The sequence below is a fragment of the Oncorhynchus keta genome, chromosome 2 (genome assembly GCF_023373465.1).
Source record: "Oncorhynchus keta strain PuntledgeMale-10-30-2019 chromosome 2, Oket_V2, whole genome shotgun sequence".
In the NCBI taxonomy this organism is placed as follows: domain Eukaryota; kingdom Metazoa; phylum Chordata; class Actinopteri; order Salmoniformes; family Salmonidae; genus Oncorhynchus; species Oncorhynchus keta.
In genome coordinates this window covers 65843523-65866143 of record NC_068422.1, presented here as the reverse complement: position 1 = coordinate 65866143, position 22621 = coordinate 65843523, and the positions used below count along the sequence as shown (strand labels likewise).

The 22621-nt window shown below is 42.0% G+C and overlaps 1 protein-coding gene across 1 annotated transcript in view; it reads right to left on the bottom strand.

Annotated features, from left to right (window-relative positions):
• Positions 1-22248, bottom strand: part of LOC118358941 (protein ENTREP2-like) — a 122172-nt gene extending 99924 nt beyond the window's left edge. The window contains exon 1 of the mRNA XM_052480841.1: positions 21389-22248. Coding sequence (XP_052336801.1) covers positions 21389-21613 — 225 coding nt within the window. The 5' untranslated portion in view covers positions 21614-22248. The remainder of the gene's footprint in view (positions 1-21388) is intronic.
• Positions 22249-22621: the final 373 nt, after the last annotated feature.

The following is a 22621-nucleotide window of genomic DNA, read 5'->3' as shown; positions in this document are numbered from 1 at the left end:
TTGTTAATAACATCTAATGATGACTTAGTGATTCTCAGTCACAGACGAGGATATACACATATGTTGTCGGGTGTAATGTGAAACGCTATACACTTATTTGAGTGTCAGTAGACTGAGGGATAATATGGGAGTGTACGTTGTGTGACAGGTCCATTATTGTCCCTTTGTCACGGCGACCTCTTAAGTGCTGTAAGGAGTTTGATCCTCTTGACCCTTTGACCGGTAGAATTTGTCTTCAGGGCACAGAGACCATCAACGGAGCCTTTTCTCTCCTTCCTCATCTGACTCTCCAGCTGAACCAGTAACTTATTTGGCTTCCTAAATTGCACTCATTTAATTCTAAATGGCTATAACCAGAAAGGGATACATAAATCCTGGAAGTGTATAACTTGTGGTGCTCCGCCCATACATTTAAATTAAGATATTATTTTCAAATTCCAAGGGCATAGGGTATATGGGAGCTCTTGTTGCAAAGATAACACTTTTCTTGTTTCCATTTGCATTCCCTTTTTCCTTTTCACAATCTAGCACTCGTTTCTAAATGACTCTCAGCCCAGTCGTAGTTCTCCTTGCGAATCTCAAGGGGAGACTGGGAGAACAAGACAAGAGAGAAACACTTCTCATCCTTACTTTTTCATTTACTCTACACTATTTAACTCCTGCTCTTTTCTCTTTCTCTGCCTGTGTCTTTGAGTTCAGGGGTCTAGCTATATGCTGTGATATAATAGTAATGTACAAGAAGCTGAGAGATGGAGGAAACAGCACTGACTCCTGCTGTTAAATGCGTTTCTGCTCTGCAGTGTGTTGGAGCCATGTGTTCAGTGAAGGGAGTGGATCCTGACAGACACCCAGGGAGGGAAGGAGCAGAGACGGAGCCGCCGGCCACGGACAGACAGCCAGGACGAAGGGAAGTCATAACTCACTACTGTGCTCTGTGGCTCAAACACACACATGCATCACACACACTCACATCACACACACTCGCCCCACCCCAACACCAAACACTGCTAATCTCAGCACAAAAAAGAGCCCCCCAGTCCACGCTTCCATTGATCTCCTATTGTACATAGCAGGGTGGGACAACAATAATGATTAATGCTTAGTTGGGATAGGAAGTATAGTTACAACTCAATACTGAAACTAGCACCAGAGCCAACTGTAAACTACACTGTCTAGTGAAGTGAGACCTGCTCTCTCTTAATGTGCTGAGTCAGCACATAACAGAGACACATGAACTGCTGTACAGTATGTGTCAGACTTCTCTTCGTCTTTATTTGACCAGGTTGTCACGTTCTGACCTTTATTTCCTTTGTTTTGTCGTTATTTAGTATGGTCAGGGCGTGAGTTGGGGTGGGCAGTCTATGTTTGTTTTTCTATGATTTGGGGATTTCTATGTTTCGGCCTTGTACGGTTCTCAATCAGAGGCAGGTGTCATTAGTTGTCTCTGATTGAGAATCATACTTAGGTAGACTGGGTTTCACTGTTTGTTTGTGGGTGATTGTTTCCGTGTCTGTTCACCACACGGTACTGGTTTCGGTTATTCACGTTACGTTTATTGTTTTTGTATTTGAGTGTTCAGTTTGTCTTTAAAATAAACATCATGAACACTTACCACGCCGCATCTTGGTCCTCTGATCCTTCTCGCTTCTCCTCCTCCTCAGAGGAGGAAAACCGTTACACAGGTAGATCATTGAGAACACATTCTTTTACAATAACAACCTGACCTGAGTATATGAAATAACGAGAGAAAAGTTTCCTCAGTTTATAGTTTGATTTACCTCTGCAGTGAGTCCCACCCTCCATATAGTGTATTATAAAGAACATTCCAATGGGCAAAAACTGGTTGAATCAATGTTGTTTCCACATAATTTCAACCAAAATGTGATGATGCTGAATCATTATGGAAAACTGATTGAATTGCTACAATCAACGTCCGTTTTTTTTATTACCCAACTTTCAACCTAAACCCAATGACATGGTGACATTTGTGGTTGATTTCACGTTCAATTCAAATTAGTTGACAACTCAACTAAATGCAAAACAAAACTAGACGTTGAACTGAAGTCTGTGCCCAGCGGGATATTTAATGCTCTCATTACAATAGTTAATGGCATGTTCCAGCCTGCCTCTGGAACTTAATGATGTGTAAACCTCTCAGACAAGTGAGTGCATGGCCATTGACACTGACACCAAAGTAAGCAGAAGGAACTGTCTTTTCTACTGACTACTATGAACAGGAAGGGGCTCTAGTCAATACAAGAAAAAGATGAGCACACAACCTAAAGCTTCCTATTATTTTCTGTGGATCTGTGAACACAGGTGTTTCTGGGAGATATTGACTCTTCTAATCAATGAGTACTGTGTGTGTGTGTGTATATGCATGCAACACATGCTGTTTCTATAAACCCATGCAGCTGAAACGTAATCCTCCCAACAAGATAACTTTGACCTTTTTCTCTATGCCTTCCCTTTTCTCTTTTCTCTTTCCCCTCCGGTGGGTGAATTGACTCTCCCCATGCACACACCGTGAGCTCACCATTCCAGGGCTCTATTCAGTGGTCTGCAGACCTGCTGTCACGTTCCAGACAGCCAGGCCACTTCTAAAGAAGTGCAAACATCAACCATTCTGTCAGACAACACCCTTATGACAGAGGTTGACACGTAGAGCACAACATGAGGAGAGGCCCAGACAACCTTGATCCGGAGGATCAGAATAGGAATATTTATAAGACGTGATATACTGCAGGCAGTATTTTGGGTGTGTGAACGGGTGTGTGACAGACGAACATTCACAGACAGACACATAGACAAACACATTTCTCTCCACAATAAACACATTAAAAGCTTTTTGCGACACACCACACTGCAACCTTATACAAAGGAAACCTCAATGGAAGCTGCTGCAACATGTAAAAAAAAGGCAGATCAGGGAATGGGTGGCCTGGTGCAGTGTTACAGTATATAGGGCAGGGTGGAGGGGAATATGAGCCCAGTGCACTACATCTCGTGGAACTCAAGACAGGGAACCAAGCTCTTCTAACTTCTGCACAGTGAATTTATCACACCGTAGGCAGACCAAACCACACAGAGAAGTTCAACGGTCTTTTCATCAGTGTTTTGACAAGTCGTGAGCTAATAAACACGGCACACAGATGTTTAAATGCTCTACATCAATTTCACTGGTTATAAATGGCTGAGAACGTACGGTGCTGCTGATACTGCTGTGCTGAGAGATTTCAGCAACAGAAAGAAAAATTACATTTAAATCCATTTCTGCCTTTAGCAATCATTGAAAAGAAAGAAGCCCTTGACAGTTTGGTACAAAGCGTTGATGATTCAGTCACAATTACCACTAATGAAGGAAAGGCTTTCATCACATCAATCAGGGTCAATATTTGAATGCCAGAGTGTTATACAGTAGATTATAAACTGGCTGGTTCGAGTCTGATTGCTGATTGGCTGACAGCCGTGGTATATCAGATCGTATATCACAGGTATGACCAAACATGTATTTTTACTGATCTAATTATGTTGGTAAACAGTGTATAATTGCAATAAGGTACCTTGGGGGTTTGTGGTATATGGCCAATATACCATGGCTAAGAGCTAAGAACAGCCCTTAGCCGTGGTATATTGGCCATATATCACTCCTCCTCGGGCCTTATTGTTTAAGTAGAGCTTATGTACCCTCATGTGTCTCTGTGTATGTGTTTTTGGGGATTTGCTATCCTTGTGGGGACCAGAAGTCCTCACAAGGATAGTAAAATAAGGACAATTTGTCGATCCCCGCAAGGAAAAAGGATATTTTAGGCTTAGGATTTAGGGTTAGAATTAGGGTTAGGTTAAGGGTTAGGGAAAATATCATTTTGAATGGGACTCAATTGTTTGACCCCCACAATGATAGTAAAACATACATGTGTGTGTGTGTGTGTGTATAGGGTGGGGCTTGTCTTGATAATCAAGTTGCCAGTGCATGTCTTGTCTGTATTGAAGTTGCAGACAGTAGCACTGATGGGCTGATATCAGGAAGGTGTCACTTTGGCAGGATACATTAGATAGGAGCAGCTCTGTGAGATCAGAGTGGGGGAAGACATCCACCCACAGAGATCAGAGGCACGGGAAGCATCAGAACCCAGCCATCAACAACAATCTGATGGACAGCCAAAGTAATCAGAAGTAATACTGGCTAACAGCACCTTACTATAAAGCATGGCTGGGCTCCACTCTTTTAACTCTGAGCCTCATTACATTAGATTAGGTAGTCACAGTAGTCACCCACCATTGATTTATTTTACCATTTTTGGTTCCATGTGGAACCCTTTCCATAGAGGGTTCTACATGGAAACCAAAAAGGGTTCTACCTGTAACCAAAAATGCTTATACAAAGGGTTCTCCTATGCAAGGTGATTATAGTCAATAAAAAATAAAAAAATAAACTGGAAAAAGTATTTAGTAAACCAAAACCATTTGAAAAACGAAAACTATACTGAAACTATTATGTTTGACTGCAAATCTAACTAATATAAAATAAAAAACACCATCAATTATGTTTAGTTATAGATTTTTTGTTTAAACGTTGGGCAAAATATAATGGGATTTATGTCGCTAACTCTGAAACTAAAACTAAATAATATAAAAACAAAATAGAAATGTTTTTATGAACTGAAACTTAATAAAAACTAATAAATCAAGTCTGAAAATGAACTGAAACTAAACTCATTTTCAAATAAATATCTAAAAACGAATAGAAATAAAAATGAATATTAAATCACAAAACCTTGCTCTTATAGATAAACGAAGAACCCCTTTTTTCAAAGTGTATGAATCCATATTTACAAAGGAGAAGTGCAGTATTAAAATTAATTTGGAATCAATGGCTAGACTTGACAGTTCATGCAGCTTTAGTATTCTGATCATAGCGATCTGATCATGGAACGTGTCATGCATCTACGCCTACATTTAAATGTGTCTACCGTGTCCACAGTGTGTCAGGATGCCCTTTTCCTGCTTTATATCCAAATGCCAGTATGCATTCTACAAACAGTTGAATAGGCAAAATATGATAACACAACAACTGATGGCAGTAAGCTAACTACGGTAGCTAACTAGCCAGCTAACCTCTGTAGCTAGCTAGCAACGCTAAAGGGATTGCAAATGGGTTAACATAACTCTAGCCAAACAAATCATCGTTTTTCTTAGCTATCTGTCTAGCATTTATGAGGCCAGCAAACACGAACGTATTTCCTCCAACATTATAATGAAAAGGTGCCTCTCAGTCTCAAAACACAAGTTTTCTGGAGATTTGTGGGAGGAGTGCTGATGACGTCACCCACTGTGTGAGCTTTTTCAGACAGGAGAAATCTGCACATAATGCATCCCTGACCACACAATCAGACACCAAAGTGACATTTGTGCGTCTCGACCGGCCTTTACAATGCGATCTTCGTATTCTGATAGCATGTAAGTGTCAATTGTAGACACAACCAATGACACCTAAGGGCCAGCTCAGTCCCCCATGAGGGTACAGCACATGAGATTTACATTTACATTTAAGTCATTTAGCAGACGCTCTTATCCAGAGCGACTTACAAATTGGTGATCATCACAAGAGAAGCCATCATAAGAGAGACCAAACCTGTAGTAACCAATTCAATGATTTATCAACACAGTTCACATGAAACTAGCAGGTCAAATTAAAACTAAAAACACAACATAAACCCAATAATTGATTGGGATCCATCTAATTAATTGATCGATGCTTGGTCAGTGCAGACCGGTTTAACCTTGAGGGCTCTGTAGGCAAATGCGGTAATTGAGATTTCCCCTAAGGAGAACCATCGATCTAAAACAGAGTCCAGAGTCCTATAGCCTTTTAACACTGGCCCTGGCTGAATGACTGGCCTGGTTATAGGACTGACTGATCAATTAAGCTTTCCATTGGGCTATATATCATTCAGGAGTAAGGACTCAGGACTGTAGCCAGCGACCAGCTCTCTAGGCTTGTGTCCATGAGATGACCTGAGAGAGTTGCTACTGTATACATTTATGTTAGGATTAATCTCTTTTCTTCGATTGACATGGCTACTGCCGTGGCCACAGATAATATGAGAGCATTAAGGTTAGAGGTCAACTTTGAACTTGTGGGTCATCTCATTCATGTTATTTATTCATGTTATTTACATTCACACAAGCAGTGAGCTTCGAGGCTTGTTCCAGGTGCAACCTAAGGTCAAAGCGTCTGGCTGCAACATTTCAGACTAACATTTCAGACCAAATATTTACAAATGGGTCAGTAAACAATATCAGTGTGGATGTAAAATAGAGCTCAGAAAGGACACACTCGCCCTGCAGGTGCACAGTAGGCCTACTGCTCAGCAGAAATATAAAACACCACACGCAAACTCACCGGCCACGTTGCGTGCGTGAGTGTTCTAAAATAAATGTACACATACATGTTATTCAATCATTTCACCCACGCCGCTCGCGCACGTGAGCGAGAGTCTGCCGAGCACTGCAAGTCCCCTCCTTATTGGATCTCTTTCACCTTACAGTGAATTGCTCCCACAGTTGATTTCTTCAAACCAAGCTGCTTACCTATTGCAGATTCAGTCTTCCAAACCTGGTGCAGGTCTACAATTTTGTTTCTGGTGTCCTTTGACAGCTCTTTGGTCTTGGCCATAGTGGAGTTTGGAGTGTGACTGTTTGAGGTTGTGGACAGGTGTCTTTTATACTGATAACAAGTTCAAACAGGTGCCATTAATACAGGTAACAAGTGGAGGACAGAGGAGCCTCTTAAAGAAGAAGTTACAGTTCTGTGAGAGCCAGAAATCGTGCTTGTTTGTAGGTGACCAAATGCTTATTTTCCACCATAATTTGCAAATAAATTCACAACAAATTCTAACTAACAGTCACTGCTCTGCTCTAATCAAAGGCAGTATCCTCTTTCTGTGGTGTTATGAAGTTTAACCACGCAGGGAGAGAGGCATTCCAGTGAGCCCATCCCTCACTGGCGCCAGTGAGGGATGGCATTCCAGGCGCCAGTAATTTGGCAATTAGTATGCAACAAATTTAATTCAGAGGAATACTCTAAACCACTAATGACCACTATCTAAACCACTATGGATGTCTCCCATGTGTCTGGTCACAAGAGAGCTATGACTCACTTATATCAAATACAAATGAATGTGTATCCAATAATATACAAAACATATTCAGATGTAATGCAATGCAATTTATTCTGATTTCATTGTGAGAACTAGTACACTATTATTTGAATACTATTCAGATATTACATTGTTTCTAGTTGAGACAGTGAATGGTGAGCAGAGCAGTACCAGGGTTTGAGTTTTAGTGAGGTCTGAATTGTTTTGAAAGTTGAAGCTCATTTACTACATTTCATTAAAATTATATTCAGAGAACAGTAAAAACATGCAACAAGGATCCAAGGCATTATCACCTTGGCTGGGGTAGGTTCATTCACCTCAGTCGATCTACAAACACCATATTAGCTATACAATTGTGTTATACCCCTGAAAGGGGGGGAAATAGGAGAAATGATTCACACTGACACCTAGCATCGGCGACTGTCCAGTCAGTTGTAATGATGAATTACATAAAATCATCAATTCTTTACATAGATATCTCTTTTCTCAAATTACTAGTGTTCACATTTGTCTTCCTAGGCATTACTAATCAAGCTCCACACAAACAGACATCAATGACAGATTCATATCAGTGATGTAGTGGAAAGAATAGGTGGGTAATGGCAGGTCAACTATGAACTCCAGTGGGTGATCGAGACAAGTCGAACAACAACCGATATAAACTAAATGGTATTTCATTTTTAGAACTGTGTTGTTTGCATGTTGATAGCAATTTAATGTCGGCCTATAGGGAAAATAGGCCATATTGAAACATATGTTCCTAACCTGTTTGATGAGATTAATACAGATTTTCTCAGGGGACCCCACATGAGGCCCCAACCCCAAGTTTGGGAACAACTGTACTAAACTCTCTCTCTGCTTCCTCCTGGATGCATTGCAGCCTTCCTCAGCTTCACCACTGAGCACCACATCCCTGTATGTTTCAGGTGCCTCCTCTCTGTAAAGCAAAGTTCAGATGAGAACTTAATAGCCTATTTTGTGCTCCTTCTGAGGTAGGCTCCGTTTAACGCTAACTTCTTACTTCATCCTAGCTGGTTAAGTAATACTAGGGATGATGTCTCTAGACACGGCAAGAGTTGTGGGACGGTTTTAAAATGGCTTTTTGTCCCGGCACCTGACAAACACACTGTCAGCAGTGTCTCTAGTTGCCTACTTGATCCGACTCCGAGCTGGGGTAGTTCGTTCATGTCTCAGGCCATCGGTGTCACGCCCTGACCTTAGAGAACCTTCTATTTCTCTATTTTGGTTAGGTCAGGGTGTGACTAGGGTGGGTAGTCTAGTTTCTTCTTTTCTATGTTGGCCTGGTATGGTTCCCAATCAGAGGCAGCTGTCTATCGTTGTCTCTGATTGGGGATCATATTTGGCAGCCTTTTCCCACCTGTTGTTTGTGGGATCTTGATTTTGTATTGTTGCTTTTAGCCCTACAAAGCTGTACGTTTAGTTTTGTTACTCTTTATTGTTTTGTTGCTGGTTCACATTAATAAATATGATGAACGCCTCCACGCTGCACCTTGGTCCAATCCTTCCAACAACGATCGTTACAATCGGCCTGTGCCGCGAGAGAGCGGAGTTAGCTGTTTGAGAGAGTGGTGAAAGTGCTGCTAAAAAGGCAAATCCATGAGGCAAATCTGGGGGACGCAGGTGACAATAATGAACAAACCAATGTTCATGATTCCACTCGTTCGCAAAGAGGCAGGCACGATTATAACTCAGTCAGATCAAGAATATAAGCATTCTGAGATTTGATAAACACTGGGAGAAATATTTAGAAGTCGACCCATAGGCTAATTTATTATGTTTTATTGTTTACAAAATATATATTTTTATTAGAATAAATTAGAGTTCCAGACCTCGGTTTCCTCATTATGTAGTTATGGCTCTGATGGTGAGTGTTTCATGCATTATTCAGGATCCATTGGTTTTTCCTTGGTCGAGAACAGCCCAGCTCTGATTGCTCCAAAGATGAATGGTTTCATGTCTTCCATTAACTTTCTCTTTTCGTTATTTTCGATGAAGCCCAAATCATTCATTCACCAATGGGTTATTCAATCACTGGACACCTGGGGAAAGAAGACATAACTTGGTGAAATGTTCACCTTGGCAGAGTAATACGCTTCTTTATAATAGTATTTTTATGTAATCTGTGGGCACTGCAAATATTGTGCTAATTGAATATGAAGCCTTTGGCTTCTTCTATATTCTTCTTAAGTCTAAAGGAAAAGATAAAGGAAAATGGAATTCCTCTTCAACTTACTGAGCATAAAGCTTAAATGGCCCATTTAAATTCAACACAAACAATATATTCCTATCAAAGTGATAAAACTGCCTCAACCCTCCAGTATGGGGCCATTCTCCATTGGGGATCACTGGCCCCAAAAAGCTCATATTTGAATGACATTTGAATTATCTTATCCATTTCATCCATAAAACAGTGGCTATTTACCGCCTGTAGTTCACGGTGGTTCCTCTGTGGTGGCGATGAAGGATGAGAGAGCGAGAGAAAGAAAGAGGGAGGTGTAGAGAATCAGATCTCCTCAGGGAACCTAGCCAATGAACAGCACATATACCTTCTTCACTTCACACATTAATTACAATGGCAGTTGTCTGTGATAGATTTTCCCATCAGTTCTCAGGTACCTGGCTGGCCAGTGCCCTTCTCTCCTGCTCTCCTGCTTTCTGCTTGGCTATTCCCCTCAGGATTCTGGAGCCCAGCGCTTCCCAGGTGTCTGCCCAATCTACAGCAGAACCTCACTACATGACATCTCCATTACCCCCCCCAAACACACACGCGCGCACACACACACACACACACACACACACACAGTCTCAGACAAAGAGGAGCAGGAAGAGTGCTCCCCTGTTCACGCACACCACAACAAAGGAGCCTAGACAGAAATTCAACCCCATCACTTACAAGATGCAAACTCAATCAGCAACCGTTAATCATGTCATGTGCTGCTGGGACTAGCATTCATGTCTGGAGACACATAACCTACTGTACAGTACGTACACACAGAGAGAGAGAGAAGATGGTATGTTATGCACAAGTAAAGCCATATATAAAACCATAGGTAAGAAATCATCTCAATGTCCAACTGAGGGTAAAAAACAACGATCTCTGCTCACAGAGGTACAGTATAGCTCATAGCAGCTCGTTTCTCTGCCTGTTTAGTGCAGGGTAATGACGTGACGAAGTGGTTGGTGGGTGGGTAAATTGGCCACTGCTCAGAGACGAAAGCCATTCTCTCCCACACAGAGCAGAGCATTACCCCCTCAACCCTGTGTGTCATCCGCTGCACTCCTCGTCACATTATGGAGATTTCAGGATGTGGGATTGATGTTGAATAAAACCTACAGTTAGACATGCAGCCCAAAACAATCCTAAAGTATACACACAGCAATGGGGTCGGGTACACATACTATGTACACACTTATGACACATACATTACACTAACAATGCTGTAGCAGCCGGCAGATGTCTGTGTTCCTGAATAAACTGATAGAGAGAGAGGCTCAGCATGGTGCTAGTATGTACAGTTGAAGTCGGAAGTTTACATACACTTAGATTGGAGTCATTAAAACAGGTTTTTCAACCACTCCACACATTTATTGTTAACAAACTATAGTTTCGGCAAGTCGGTTAGGACATCTACTTTGTGCATGACACAAGTAACTTTTCCAACAATTCTTTACAGACGGATTATTTCACTTATAATTCACTGTTTCACAATTCCAGTGTGTCAGAAGTGTGCATACACTAAGGTGACTGTGCCTTTAAACAGCTTGGAAAATTCCAGAAAATTATGTCATGGCTTTAGAAGCTTCTGATAGGCTAATTGACATCATTTGAGTCAATTGGAGGTGTACAGTGGGGCAAAAAAAGTATTTAGTCAGCCACCAATTGTGCAAGTTCTCCCACTTAAAAATATGAGAGATGCCTGTAATTTTCATCATAGGTACACTTCAACTATGACAGACAAAATTACAAAACAAATCCAGGGTTAAATCACATTGTAGGATTTGTAATGAATTTATTTGCAAATTTTGGTGGAAAATAAGTATTTGGTCACCTACAAAAAGCAGACCTGTAACTTCTTCTTTAAGAGGCTCCTCTGTCCTCCACTCGTTACCTGTATTAATGGCACCTGTTTGAACTTGTTATCAGTATAAAAGACACCTGTCCACAACCACAAACAGTCACACTCCAAAATCCACTATGGCCAAGACCAAAGAGCTGTCAAAGGACACAAGAAAAAAAATTGTAGACCTGTACCAGGCTGGGAAGACTGAATCTGCAATAGGTAAGCAGCTTGGTTTGAAGAAATCAACTGTGGGAGCAATTATTAGGAAATGGAAGACATACAAGACCACTGATAATCTCCCTCGATCTGGGGCTCCACGCAAGATCTCACACCATGGGGCCAAAATGATTACAAGAACGGTGAGCAAAAATCCCAGAACCACACGGGGGGACCTAGTGAATGACCTGCAGAGAGCTGGGACCAAAGTAACAAAGCCTACCATCAATAACACACTACGCCGCCAGGGACTCAAATCATGCAGTGCCAGACGTGTCCCCCTGCTTAAGCCAGTACATGTCCAGGCCCGTCTGAAGTTTGCTAGAGAGAATTTGGATGATCCAGAAGAAGATGTCATATGGTCAGATGAAACCAAAATATAACTTTTTGGAAAAAACTGAACTCGTCGTGTTTGGAGGACAAAGAATGCTGAGTTGCATCCAAAGAACACCATACCTACTGTGAAGCATGGGGGTGGAAACATCATGCTTTGGGGCTGTTTTTCTGCAAAGGGACGAGGACGACTGATCCGTGTAAAGGAAAGAATGAATGGGGCCATGTATCGTGAGATTTTGAGTGAAAATCTCCTTCCATCAGCAAGGGCATTGAAGATGAAACGTGGCTGGGTCTTTCAGCATGACAATGATCCCAAACACACCGCCCGGGCAACGAAGGAGTGGCTTCGTAAGAAGCATTTCAAGGTCCTGGAGTGGCCTAGCCAGTCTCCAGATCTCAACCCCATATAAAATCTTTGGAGGGAGTTGAAAGTCCGTGCCCAGCAACAGCCCCAAAACATCACTGCTCTAGAGGAGATCTGCAAGGAAGAATGGGCCAAAATACCAGCAACAGTGTGTGAAAACCTTGTGAAGACTTACAGAAAACGTTTGACCTCTCTCATTGCCAACAAAGGGTATGTAACAAAGTATTGAGATAAACTTTTGTTATTGACCAAATACTTATTTTCCACCATAATTTGCAAATACATTTATTAAAAATCCTACAATGTGATTTTCTGGATTTTCTTTTCTCATTTTGTCTGTCATAGTTGAAGTGTACCTATGATTAAAATTACAGGCCTCTCTCATCTTTTTAAGTGGGAGAACTTGCACAATTGGTGGCTGATGCTACCAAATACTAATTGAGTGTATGTACATTTCTGACCCACTGGGAATGTGATGAAATAAATAAAAGCTAAAATAAATCACTCTCTACTATTATTCTGACATTTCACATTCTTAAAATAAAGTGCTGATCCTAACTGACCTAAAACTGGGATTTTTTACTAGGATTAAATGTCAGGAATTGTGAAAAACTGAGTTTAAATGTATTTGGCTAAGGTGTATGTAAACTTCCAACCTCAACTGTACCTGGCCTCGAACCAATAGAGAATTGTTACCTGCTCACGCCGGGGCTCAGTGCATTAGGAGCTCTGTATGAATCACACAGTGGACTAGACTAGTGGGCTGAATAAATGAGGGAGCGCGTGCCTATGGTGTAACTCCAAGCACCAGAGGGGAGCTGGGCCTGTCAGCATCTGACACGCAGTACAAATCACCCTCCACCTTCCATCTGAACAAATTAGGCTCGGCACACACCCAGACACTTAAACAACTTGATTACTTATGCTCTCTCTCTCTCTCTCTCTCGCTTGCTTGCTCTCTCTCTTGCTTGCTCTCTCTCGCTCTCTCGCTCTCTCTCTCTCGCTTGCTCTCTCCAAGACTAGAGTTTAAGGTCTATAACAAACCAACTCAGTGTGACAGTATTGTGGTCGTTCCCCAACCTCCCCCAAAAAATCCCTACTGCTTGGGTGAGTAAATACTGTATAATGTTTTACACATCAAAGTAATCCTGAAGCAAGGGGTTATGTAGCAGTTTGACTAGTGAATATAATGTTGTGAATCTGTTCTAATACATTGATTCATGCAAGAAATCCCACAAAAGCATTTCCCCACCAGCGGTAATAGCGTGAAACAGGAAGCTGGGCTATTTCTAATGCTAACACCATTCGGAAGTGGGACACTGAATTCTCTCTCTGGGTTTTCAACATCCACTCTCCAACAGGTAGTCAGCAGCAGCCAGTCGGCAACAATATAATATTATCAGACTATTGATGTATGTTCTCAAGTGGGTGTTAATAATTAGTAACACAGCGCCAGTGGAGAGTAGAGCAGAGCTCCTGAACAGAACAGGATATCCTCTAAGCTCCTGTTCTGTTGGCCCGGGCCAGAGAGCTGCCTGAAGACCTGTTAGGAATCAGTGAAGCTGTCTTCACTCACACACACTTACAGTCACAGGCCAGGGTATCAGCTGTGAGCGGGACACACCGTTCACTGTGGCTACTCTACTCCACAGAACTGTGTGTGATTTGGCAGGTTGTGCTGAACTGTCCCTATCCACTGGAACCACAGGACACAGAGGTGACACTCAACCGGTCTGCTGGATTTACATCCAACCTTAACGCAATGTCTCATTCCTCTCATTCTTCTTCTCCCAGTTTTACTGGAGTGAGTTATGGAGCCAACCAAATCTTATTAGAACCAGCACACAAGTCAGGGAGGGGAACAGATCTGTCTCTGCCCGTCACACACTATTGAGATGGATTCAACATTCAGACGGCTGGCTTTTAAGAGTTGCTCAGACGCAGTCATGACATTTATGGTGCTGTGGGTACAGCAATATGCAGTACTGAATAAGGACCGCTTTTGCAGCTAAAGCACCACCAGTCCCTCCTAATGCTTCGCATCTAATTGTTGTTATTCTAGTATAGATATGCTGTTGCTACTCTAATAAATAATTAACATCTGACAGATCTACAGTAGTTTGTCTCTATAAGGAATGTGTCATGGCCAGGCCAGAGGACATTTAGCATTGAGCTGTGGACTGCAGTCGATCTGTTCACAGCCCACCACAACCCACCACCCTGCTGTCAATTCTCTCCCCTCACTGACGTTCCCTGAAAATAGCTATTATTGGCTTGGCGAAGGTTCCTTCAATCGATTGCTGCCTTTTCTTCTACTTATTGCTTTCTCAATAAGATGAACAATCTTTCTGACATGACATTTCCACACGTTATGCAAGAGATTTCTGGATGATAAATATTTCATAGGTCTATTAGTTTTGGAACAGCGCTACAGTATATAAACCCATTCCATTCATTCCACCATCCAAACAATAGTACAAGTGTTTAGCTAATTAGCAAGATGGTAGATCACACACAAAGTGGTAGAGGACGACACACTGATTTGTTCGTTCAGAAATCTACTCTGCATGTGTGGTCTAAAAGCCATGCATACTGATCCCCCGTGCTGCCCGTCGCCCCGCTGTGGTCAGCGGCAGAGCCCAGGCTCTTTGTGTCTGGATGTTGATAGGGGTGGAGGAGCAGGGTGGAGAGAGAGGGGCATGTTTAGAGACAGTGTTCATTTCTTCACTCTAATCAGGCAGTATGAGAATACAGAATACCTATTCTGGAGAAGTGCTCCACCTCTGGGGAGCGGAGTGATGGGCACTGACCAGAAACACTGGTTTGTTCTGGGCTGCCACTTACATCAGGGCATGGCAGACTCCAACGTGGAGGAAGCAAAGTAAAACCATCCTTACTGAACACTAACAGTAGACTTGTATAGTACAAACACAGTATAATACACACAGAGCAATGAAGCAGCATTAAAAACGGAAGCATTAAAAATCATACACTGTGACTTTCTGGATTTTTGTTTTAGATTCCGTCTCTCACAGTTGAAGTGTACCTATGATAAGAATTACAGACCTCTACATGCTTTGTAAGTAGGAAAACCTGCAAAATCGGCAGTGTATCAAATACTTGCTCTCCCAACTGTATATTTTTTACTTTTACCCCTTTTTCTCCCCAATTGGTTATTACAGTCTTGTCCCATTGCTGCAACTTCCCTTACGGACTTGGTAGACATGAAAGTCGAGAGCCATGCGTCCTCCGAAACATGACCCTGCCAAGCCGCACTGCTTCTTGACACACTGCTCGCTTCCTCCTCTAACCCTATTACACGGGCTGAGTCACTGGCATACTGGTGCTCTTCCATGCCGTCCCTGGGAGGGTTGCGTCACTTGAGTGGGTTGAGTCACTGACGTGATCGTCCTGTCCGGGTTGGTGCCTCCCCTTGGGTTGTGCCGTGGCGGAGATCTTTGTGGGCTATACACGGCCTTGTCTCAGGTAAGTTGGTGGTTGAAGATATCCCTCTAGTGGTGTGGGGGCTGTGCTTTGGCAAAGTGCGTGGGGTTATATCCTGCCTGTTTGGTCCTGTCCGGGGGTACCATCGGATGGGGCCACAGTGTCTCCCGACCCCTCCTGTCTCAGCCTCCAGTATTTATGCTGCAGTAGTTTGTGTGTCCGGGGGCTAGGGTCAGTCTATTATATCTGGATAATTTCTCCTGTCTTATCCGGTGTCCTGTGTGAATTTAAGTATTCTCTCTCTCTCGCTCTCTTTTTCAACAGAATCGGCGGAATGAATCACACAACACAGTTCAGCCACAAACAAACAGCATGATCATTTAGCTCTTTAATTCCTTCTTGCATCTACACACTCATCTCACCTTTTCCCTTTGCTTGTGGATTTCAGTGCACAACACATCAGCTGTCTGTGACCAGGTGAAAAAAACATTCCAGGCCAAACCTTGATATCATAACCTCTAACCACTATCCGCTACACTATGCCTACATCATTGTCACCATATTAGCTAACTTCAGTCTACATAACTACTAGAACTAACGTGCTAGTAAACCTGCTACAATCCTGCAGTAGTGTACATTCAGCATGCAGTTTAACAATTGCACCGGTGGGCCCCGGTGCCAATAAATTAATAAAACTGGGGAAGGACCCATGTTGGATAGCCATAGCATCCCTCTTCGTTTGTGTTGGGTGTTTGAGTAGGATAATTTAGCTTGCTGCGTTCTCTAGATAAGTGAAAGTGAGAAAAACACAACGAAATATAGTTAGCTCTCTCTCCTGCTTCTCCTTAATTTAAGAAATTAATTTGTAAACTGTTCAACTATTGTTTTTCTTTCTCTTTGAGTCAACTACTCACCCCATTTTATGCACTGCAGTGATAGCTAGCTGTAGCTTATGCTTTCAGTACTAGATTAATTCTCTGATCCTTTGATTGGGTGCACAACATGTTGGAGGGCGTCCTCTGGAAGTTGTCATATTTACTGTGTAAGCCTATGGAAGGGGGTGAGAACCATGAGCCTCCTAGGTTTGGAATTGATTTCAATGTACCCAGAGGTGGATGGAAACTAGCTGTCCACACCATGGTGCTACTGTAAGCGGTGGTGTACTGCACCGCTGTAACTCTGCGTTGTGTGTGGTTGTTTGAGACTATAGACGTGGACTTTGGAGATCAGGTAGTTTTAATTAAGCAGAATTCACTCTCTGCATCCTGCATCTGCGTCCAAAAGGAAATGAAACATTTGTAGAGCACATATGTTCTGAGAATCGTCGCCTCTTTCTACAACAGATGCACAATAGGAGGGACTGGGAACATTCGAGGAGCTAGCAATCGTTCACACATACAATAGCCTGCTAATACCTTAGCTAGCTATTAACCACATGTTGAATTCAGAATGTTGATATCATCCTAAAAAGTACAATTACAAGTGCATCTTTGTTAAGGTTTTCTTCCTCCTCCGAAGAGGAGGTGTAGCAGGGATCGGACCAAAATGCAGCGTGGTTATTTCAATACATGTTTAATAAAAGATAAACGTGAAAACCTAAACAGCCTTATCTGGTGCAAACAAACACTGAGACAGGAACAATCACCCACGAAAACACTCAAAGAATATGGCTGCCTAAATATAGTTCCCAATCAGAGACAATGATAAACACCTGCCTCTGATTGAGAACCACTCCAGGCAACCATAGACTTTTCTAGACAACCCCACTAACCACAATCCCATAACCTATAAAAAAAAAACCTAGACAAAGCACACCACATAAATAACCCATGTCACACCCTGGCCTGACCAAAATAATATAGAAAACACAAAATACTAAGACCAGGGCATGACAGTCTTAACAATACCATCCACTTATGAGTAACCTCTAAATATACAACATTATTCATGAACAAAACACTGTGTACTTAAAAGAATCAAACTTTTCTGAAGACAACAGAAAAGGCTGCCTACCTCTCATAGTGCATCAAAATGATTTGAGCACGAGCACGCAGGGAAAAACGTAAGTACACACTCCCCTACTCCCAGGATGCAGGCATGCTTAATAACAAATCAACATGCCATATTAATATATGAACCTGGTGAAATTCACACAGTACTTTAACAACTGTTACACTACCCTACAGACTTCTGTTGAGGCTAATGTAGACCTTCATTGCAAAAAAAGTGTGATTTAATACATTATTTGGTGACATGAATATATTTTGTATAATTTTTATGTTTCACTATTTTTATCAAATTCACTGGGGACTATGGTCCTCTCCTTCCTCCTCTGAGGGTTCTTACATTTTTTGGGGCATCTAAAGCTAATTTCCTGCATTTCTTCACCACCTAATATGGTCCATGGCCTTTCTAGCCATCTCTACTTAGAACAACAATAAAAAAAAGCAAAAATGCTCACAGTCATCAAGCTAGGTAAGATTATTATGAAATATCTTTAAGTGATTGATATGACTAAACTAGATCAACGATATTTCAATAATCAATATTGTGTCGCACCTTTAACCAATAGACTAACAAATGAACAACTCTTACAAATAAAGTACAAATACTTTTGATTGTCTTCCGCAAGTCATCCGCTATATCAAATTTCAGCCAGACAGCCACCTGCACGCCCGACCCCCACCAGTCTAGTCAATAACTGAACACTCTCGCCAACACAACTTCCTTTTTTATGTATGTCTCAATGGAAGTTGAATAAAAACACACCTACACACTAACACACAGAAACAGTACATCCTCCATATAATTAATATCATTGGCCTAATAGTACTGTAGAGCTTATTTTACTTGCAAATAATATAGCTGGGTCACCCCGTCCTGTCTCTTGGGGTCCACCACCCTGCTGTGTCACATTCTAACACATCTCACTAAGCTTTAGGATCTTAGTGAAACATTCATTACTGGTTTCAGGTGTGTTACTCCAAGGCCAGAATGACAACCAACAGTATGGCAGGCCCCCAGTGTCAGGACTGAGCAGCCCAGCAGCTAGGGATTGCCTAAATAGGTACAGTATCTCCCCTTAAAATGGCATGTTTTCAATACTATGGGGTCAAGCCCGAACCATAAAAAACAGCCCCAGACCATTATTCCTCCTCCACCAAACTTTACAGTTTGGCAGGTAGCATTCTCCTAGCATCCGCCAAACCCATATTTATCCATTGAACTGCCAGATGGTGAAGCGTGATTCATCACTACAGAGAATGTGTTTCCAATGGCGGCGAGCTTTACACCACTCTAGTCAACGCTTGGCATTACGCATGGTGACATTAGGCTTGTTACATTGTGACACTAGGCTGCTTGGCCATGGAAACTCATTTCATGAAAGTCCAGACAAACAGTTGTTGTGCTGACAGTTTGGAACTCGGAAGTGAGTGTTGCAACTTGAGGATTGATGGTTTTTACACACTTCAGCACTTGGTGGTCCTGTTCTGCGAGCTTGCCTACCACTTTGCGGCTGAGCCGTTGTTGCTCCTAGACGTTTCCACGTCACAATAACAGCACTTAACAGTTGACCGGGGCAGCTCTAACAGGGCAGAAATTTGACGAACTGACTTGTTGGAAAGGTGGCACCCTATGCTAGTGCCACGTTGAAAGTCACTTCAGTACGGGCCATTCTACTGCCAATATTTGTTTATGAAGATTGCCTGGCTGTGTGCTCAATTTTATACACCTGTTAGCAACGGGTGTGGTTGAAATAGTCGAATGCACTCATTTGAAGGGGAGTCCACATACCTTTCGCCATGTAGTGTACATCTGTTGAGTGAGTGAACCCCAGGAATTGATCTCCAGGAGCATAGCCCGACCTGTGACCTTTCACCCCAAGGTTGCTTATCTCCGACAACACACAAACAAGCACACACACATACACATATCCCCTGTTCCAGAGACCACCTTTCACCCTCTGTACACTGCCTCAATTATCCCTCTATAATTAATGGAACTGCCTCCCAGCTTAATGTACTGGCTGGATCTCTGGCAGGAAATCAAGGAAGAGTGACTTCATAAATATTTAGAGAAACTGCAATGAAATTTTCAGGCGCAGAAAACAATGTCCCACAAAGACAATCTTTACAGTACACAATGAAAGTGAGAAGTTACTTGAAAGTGCATTTCTTGCTCATTGAACATTGAGCCGTACAGTTACATTTGTTGTTGTGTGTGTGTGTGAGACAGAGAGAGAGAGAGAGAGAGAGAGAGAGAGAGAGAGAGAGAGAGAGAGAGAGAGAGAGAGAGAGAGAGAGAGAGAGAGAGAGAGAGAGAGAGAGAGAGAGAGAGATCCCAAACTTTTAACACAAATTGGCAGGGAAATAGATTGATAAGACCACTCTCTCCACAGGGACTCTCTTCATAGGGAAAGTTAGACAAATATGACCAGCACCACATGGGTACGGGGCATGTGCCAAGAACAGCCCTCGTCACTAATGGTCCAGCTGCAAGCTAAGAACCTCTAACCTACAGACTTCCGCAGAGCCCAGGCTGGTCTCATAGACTAAATGTAACATAGTAAACAAAAATCTGCACACATTTAGCTTTATCATCACAGTTATAGACCTACAGCAAGTAGGCCTAACTGCATGCTTTTCATGATCATGACATCCAAACCAGTCTAATTGGAATGACTGGCAGCAGAGGAATAATCCTGATTTCACTGATGCAGGAAAGTAAAAGTAAGGCGTGTGAAAAATAAAGAATAGCCCTATCTAAAATATATGTAAACAGACCTTAAATGTCTCAATTTCTGTTTTATTTTAAAGCTGTGAGTGCTATTATATGATACAATCAGACTTGTTGCATTTACAACTTGTCTAAATTCTATCGTCAACTGATTTCAGTCAGTGTATGGCTGTGGATTGACTGCATTGTTTGAATGGAATGTTGGCACATTGGCAGTTAATTTAAATTTAATCTTTCCTCTAAAACTAGTTGGCCAGCTAGCTAACAAACATATAGTGCATATAATTTCTTCAAATTCATGATTTAAACAATATCTTATCACAGTATTGGCAAAACCATGGTTGACCTTTATCCCATAATAAGAAGGTTCATGTCCATTCTAGTATTCTAATTCCTAATTCTATGTTCGTAACATATCATACGAAATGGATGATGGACAACCACAAATTAATACATACCATCCCAAACATAACATATCATACTAACTATATTACGTCTCCCCTGAGTCCAGGTTGCAAAGCCAGTATGTGAGATTTCCATCCATAAACAAGATGAGAGCCAAAATAGCACTCAGTGTTCTTGCTGAGAGAAATCCTTCACACAGTGCCTGATTATTTATTTTGAGCAATACTATTACAAATAATTTATTTTGAGCAATACTATTACAAACAAATTGCAACAAGATTACACAAAGAATGCAACTAATTCATCTTGCCTAAATGAGAGTAGATATTTCACAACGATAGGCCATCTGTAGCCTATACAACAAAATGCCAAATGAGAGCGTTTAAAACCACTGTTCAGTTGGTGACAGTCAAGAAACGAAATAATGAATGGCATTAATGTTGATTTTACAACGTCTGCATAATTTACAAAAAAAACAAACACATGTCGAGCCAACTGGACATGTTTACCGGGTGTGAGCACGTGCCAGATCTATTTCCCGCGAAATGAGGCAAATGATAAACAACAGTAAATAGTGAGCCACAACACACACACATAACCCCACATGTTGGATGAATATTAATACTTAAATAAATACTTACAGAGAAACCTGCCCAAAATGGACACGAATGTCTGACCCTTGGTGAGGTAGTGAGGGCCAGAGCGGCAAAACTGACTGCCAAAATCAGACTTCCTAAAACCATCTGAGAAACTCCGAGAGAAAGCATGATCCGAGTCCGAGTCCGAAACTCCCTGAGTCTGGAGAGGCTACGGGACAGGGACGCCGGGCTGAGCGAACGACCTCGGGGCATTGCTTGGACTGGCATTGTCACGAAGAAAACAGTTGATGTATCAGCTATCGAAAAAATAGGGTTAAGCTATTTCCAACTGCATCCAAAAGTGGCACCTAACAGCAAAGCAAGTAACCTATGTCCAAACGTTAAGCTTGATAAGCAACGGTGTCCAAAAAGCATATAACACCAGTCCTACTAAATGGTTCCTTTGAAAGATACTCCATTAAATTGCATTACTTATCCCAAGATGCAGATGTGTAAATGCCTGTTATTCTGAATGCTACAACAGTGTGATGGATGAGATGCGTAGTGACTTTCTTGTGCTGCTACCCAAATCGATTCCGCAAAAACACAGGATAACGAGCTATTAGGTAAGGTAACCGGTTTTCGAGGAAAAGCTTGAGAAATGGTCCATCAAATCATAGTCCACGAGGATTCATTATACTTCCTTACTTTCATTGCTACAGGATACATTTGAAAGAACATCGGCAAGTAAAAACGTATAGCTGAAATGAAACGGGAATAATGTCACCCTTTTATGTAGGCTAGTATTCCACTGTCAAACGCGCAGCAGGGTACATGCAGAGAGAGCGTGGCCGTGGGTATGCTACTTCACACAGGCGCAGGGTTTTCACAGACGACAGCAAACTACCCGCGGCGGGAGGAGATGCAGCTAGCTACACGCTATTCTTTGGTCGCTATACTGCGTAATGGGGACCTGTCACAATGCGTGTTTGGGGTGATCAATACTACGATGGTGCGAAGTGTTGAGGGGCCACTTCGCAACCCAAAAATAGCCTCATGTGATTGCGTCTACAAATAATTAGACTATATGAACATTAAAAAGATGACCATGCTCTTATCATTTGTGAAGCCATGCACTTATCATTTGAGTTATCTATGAATTATCGGAATTCAAATGACCAATTTCTCTCACATTTCTTCAAATTATAGCCCCGAACCAAGTGTTAGGACATGGGCCTGGGTATAGGCCTAAAGATAATTTAGAGACAACAATAGTGAATGTCATTCCATCAAAAT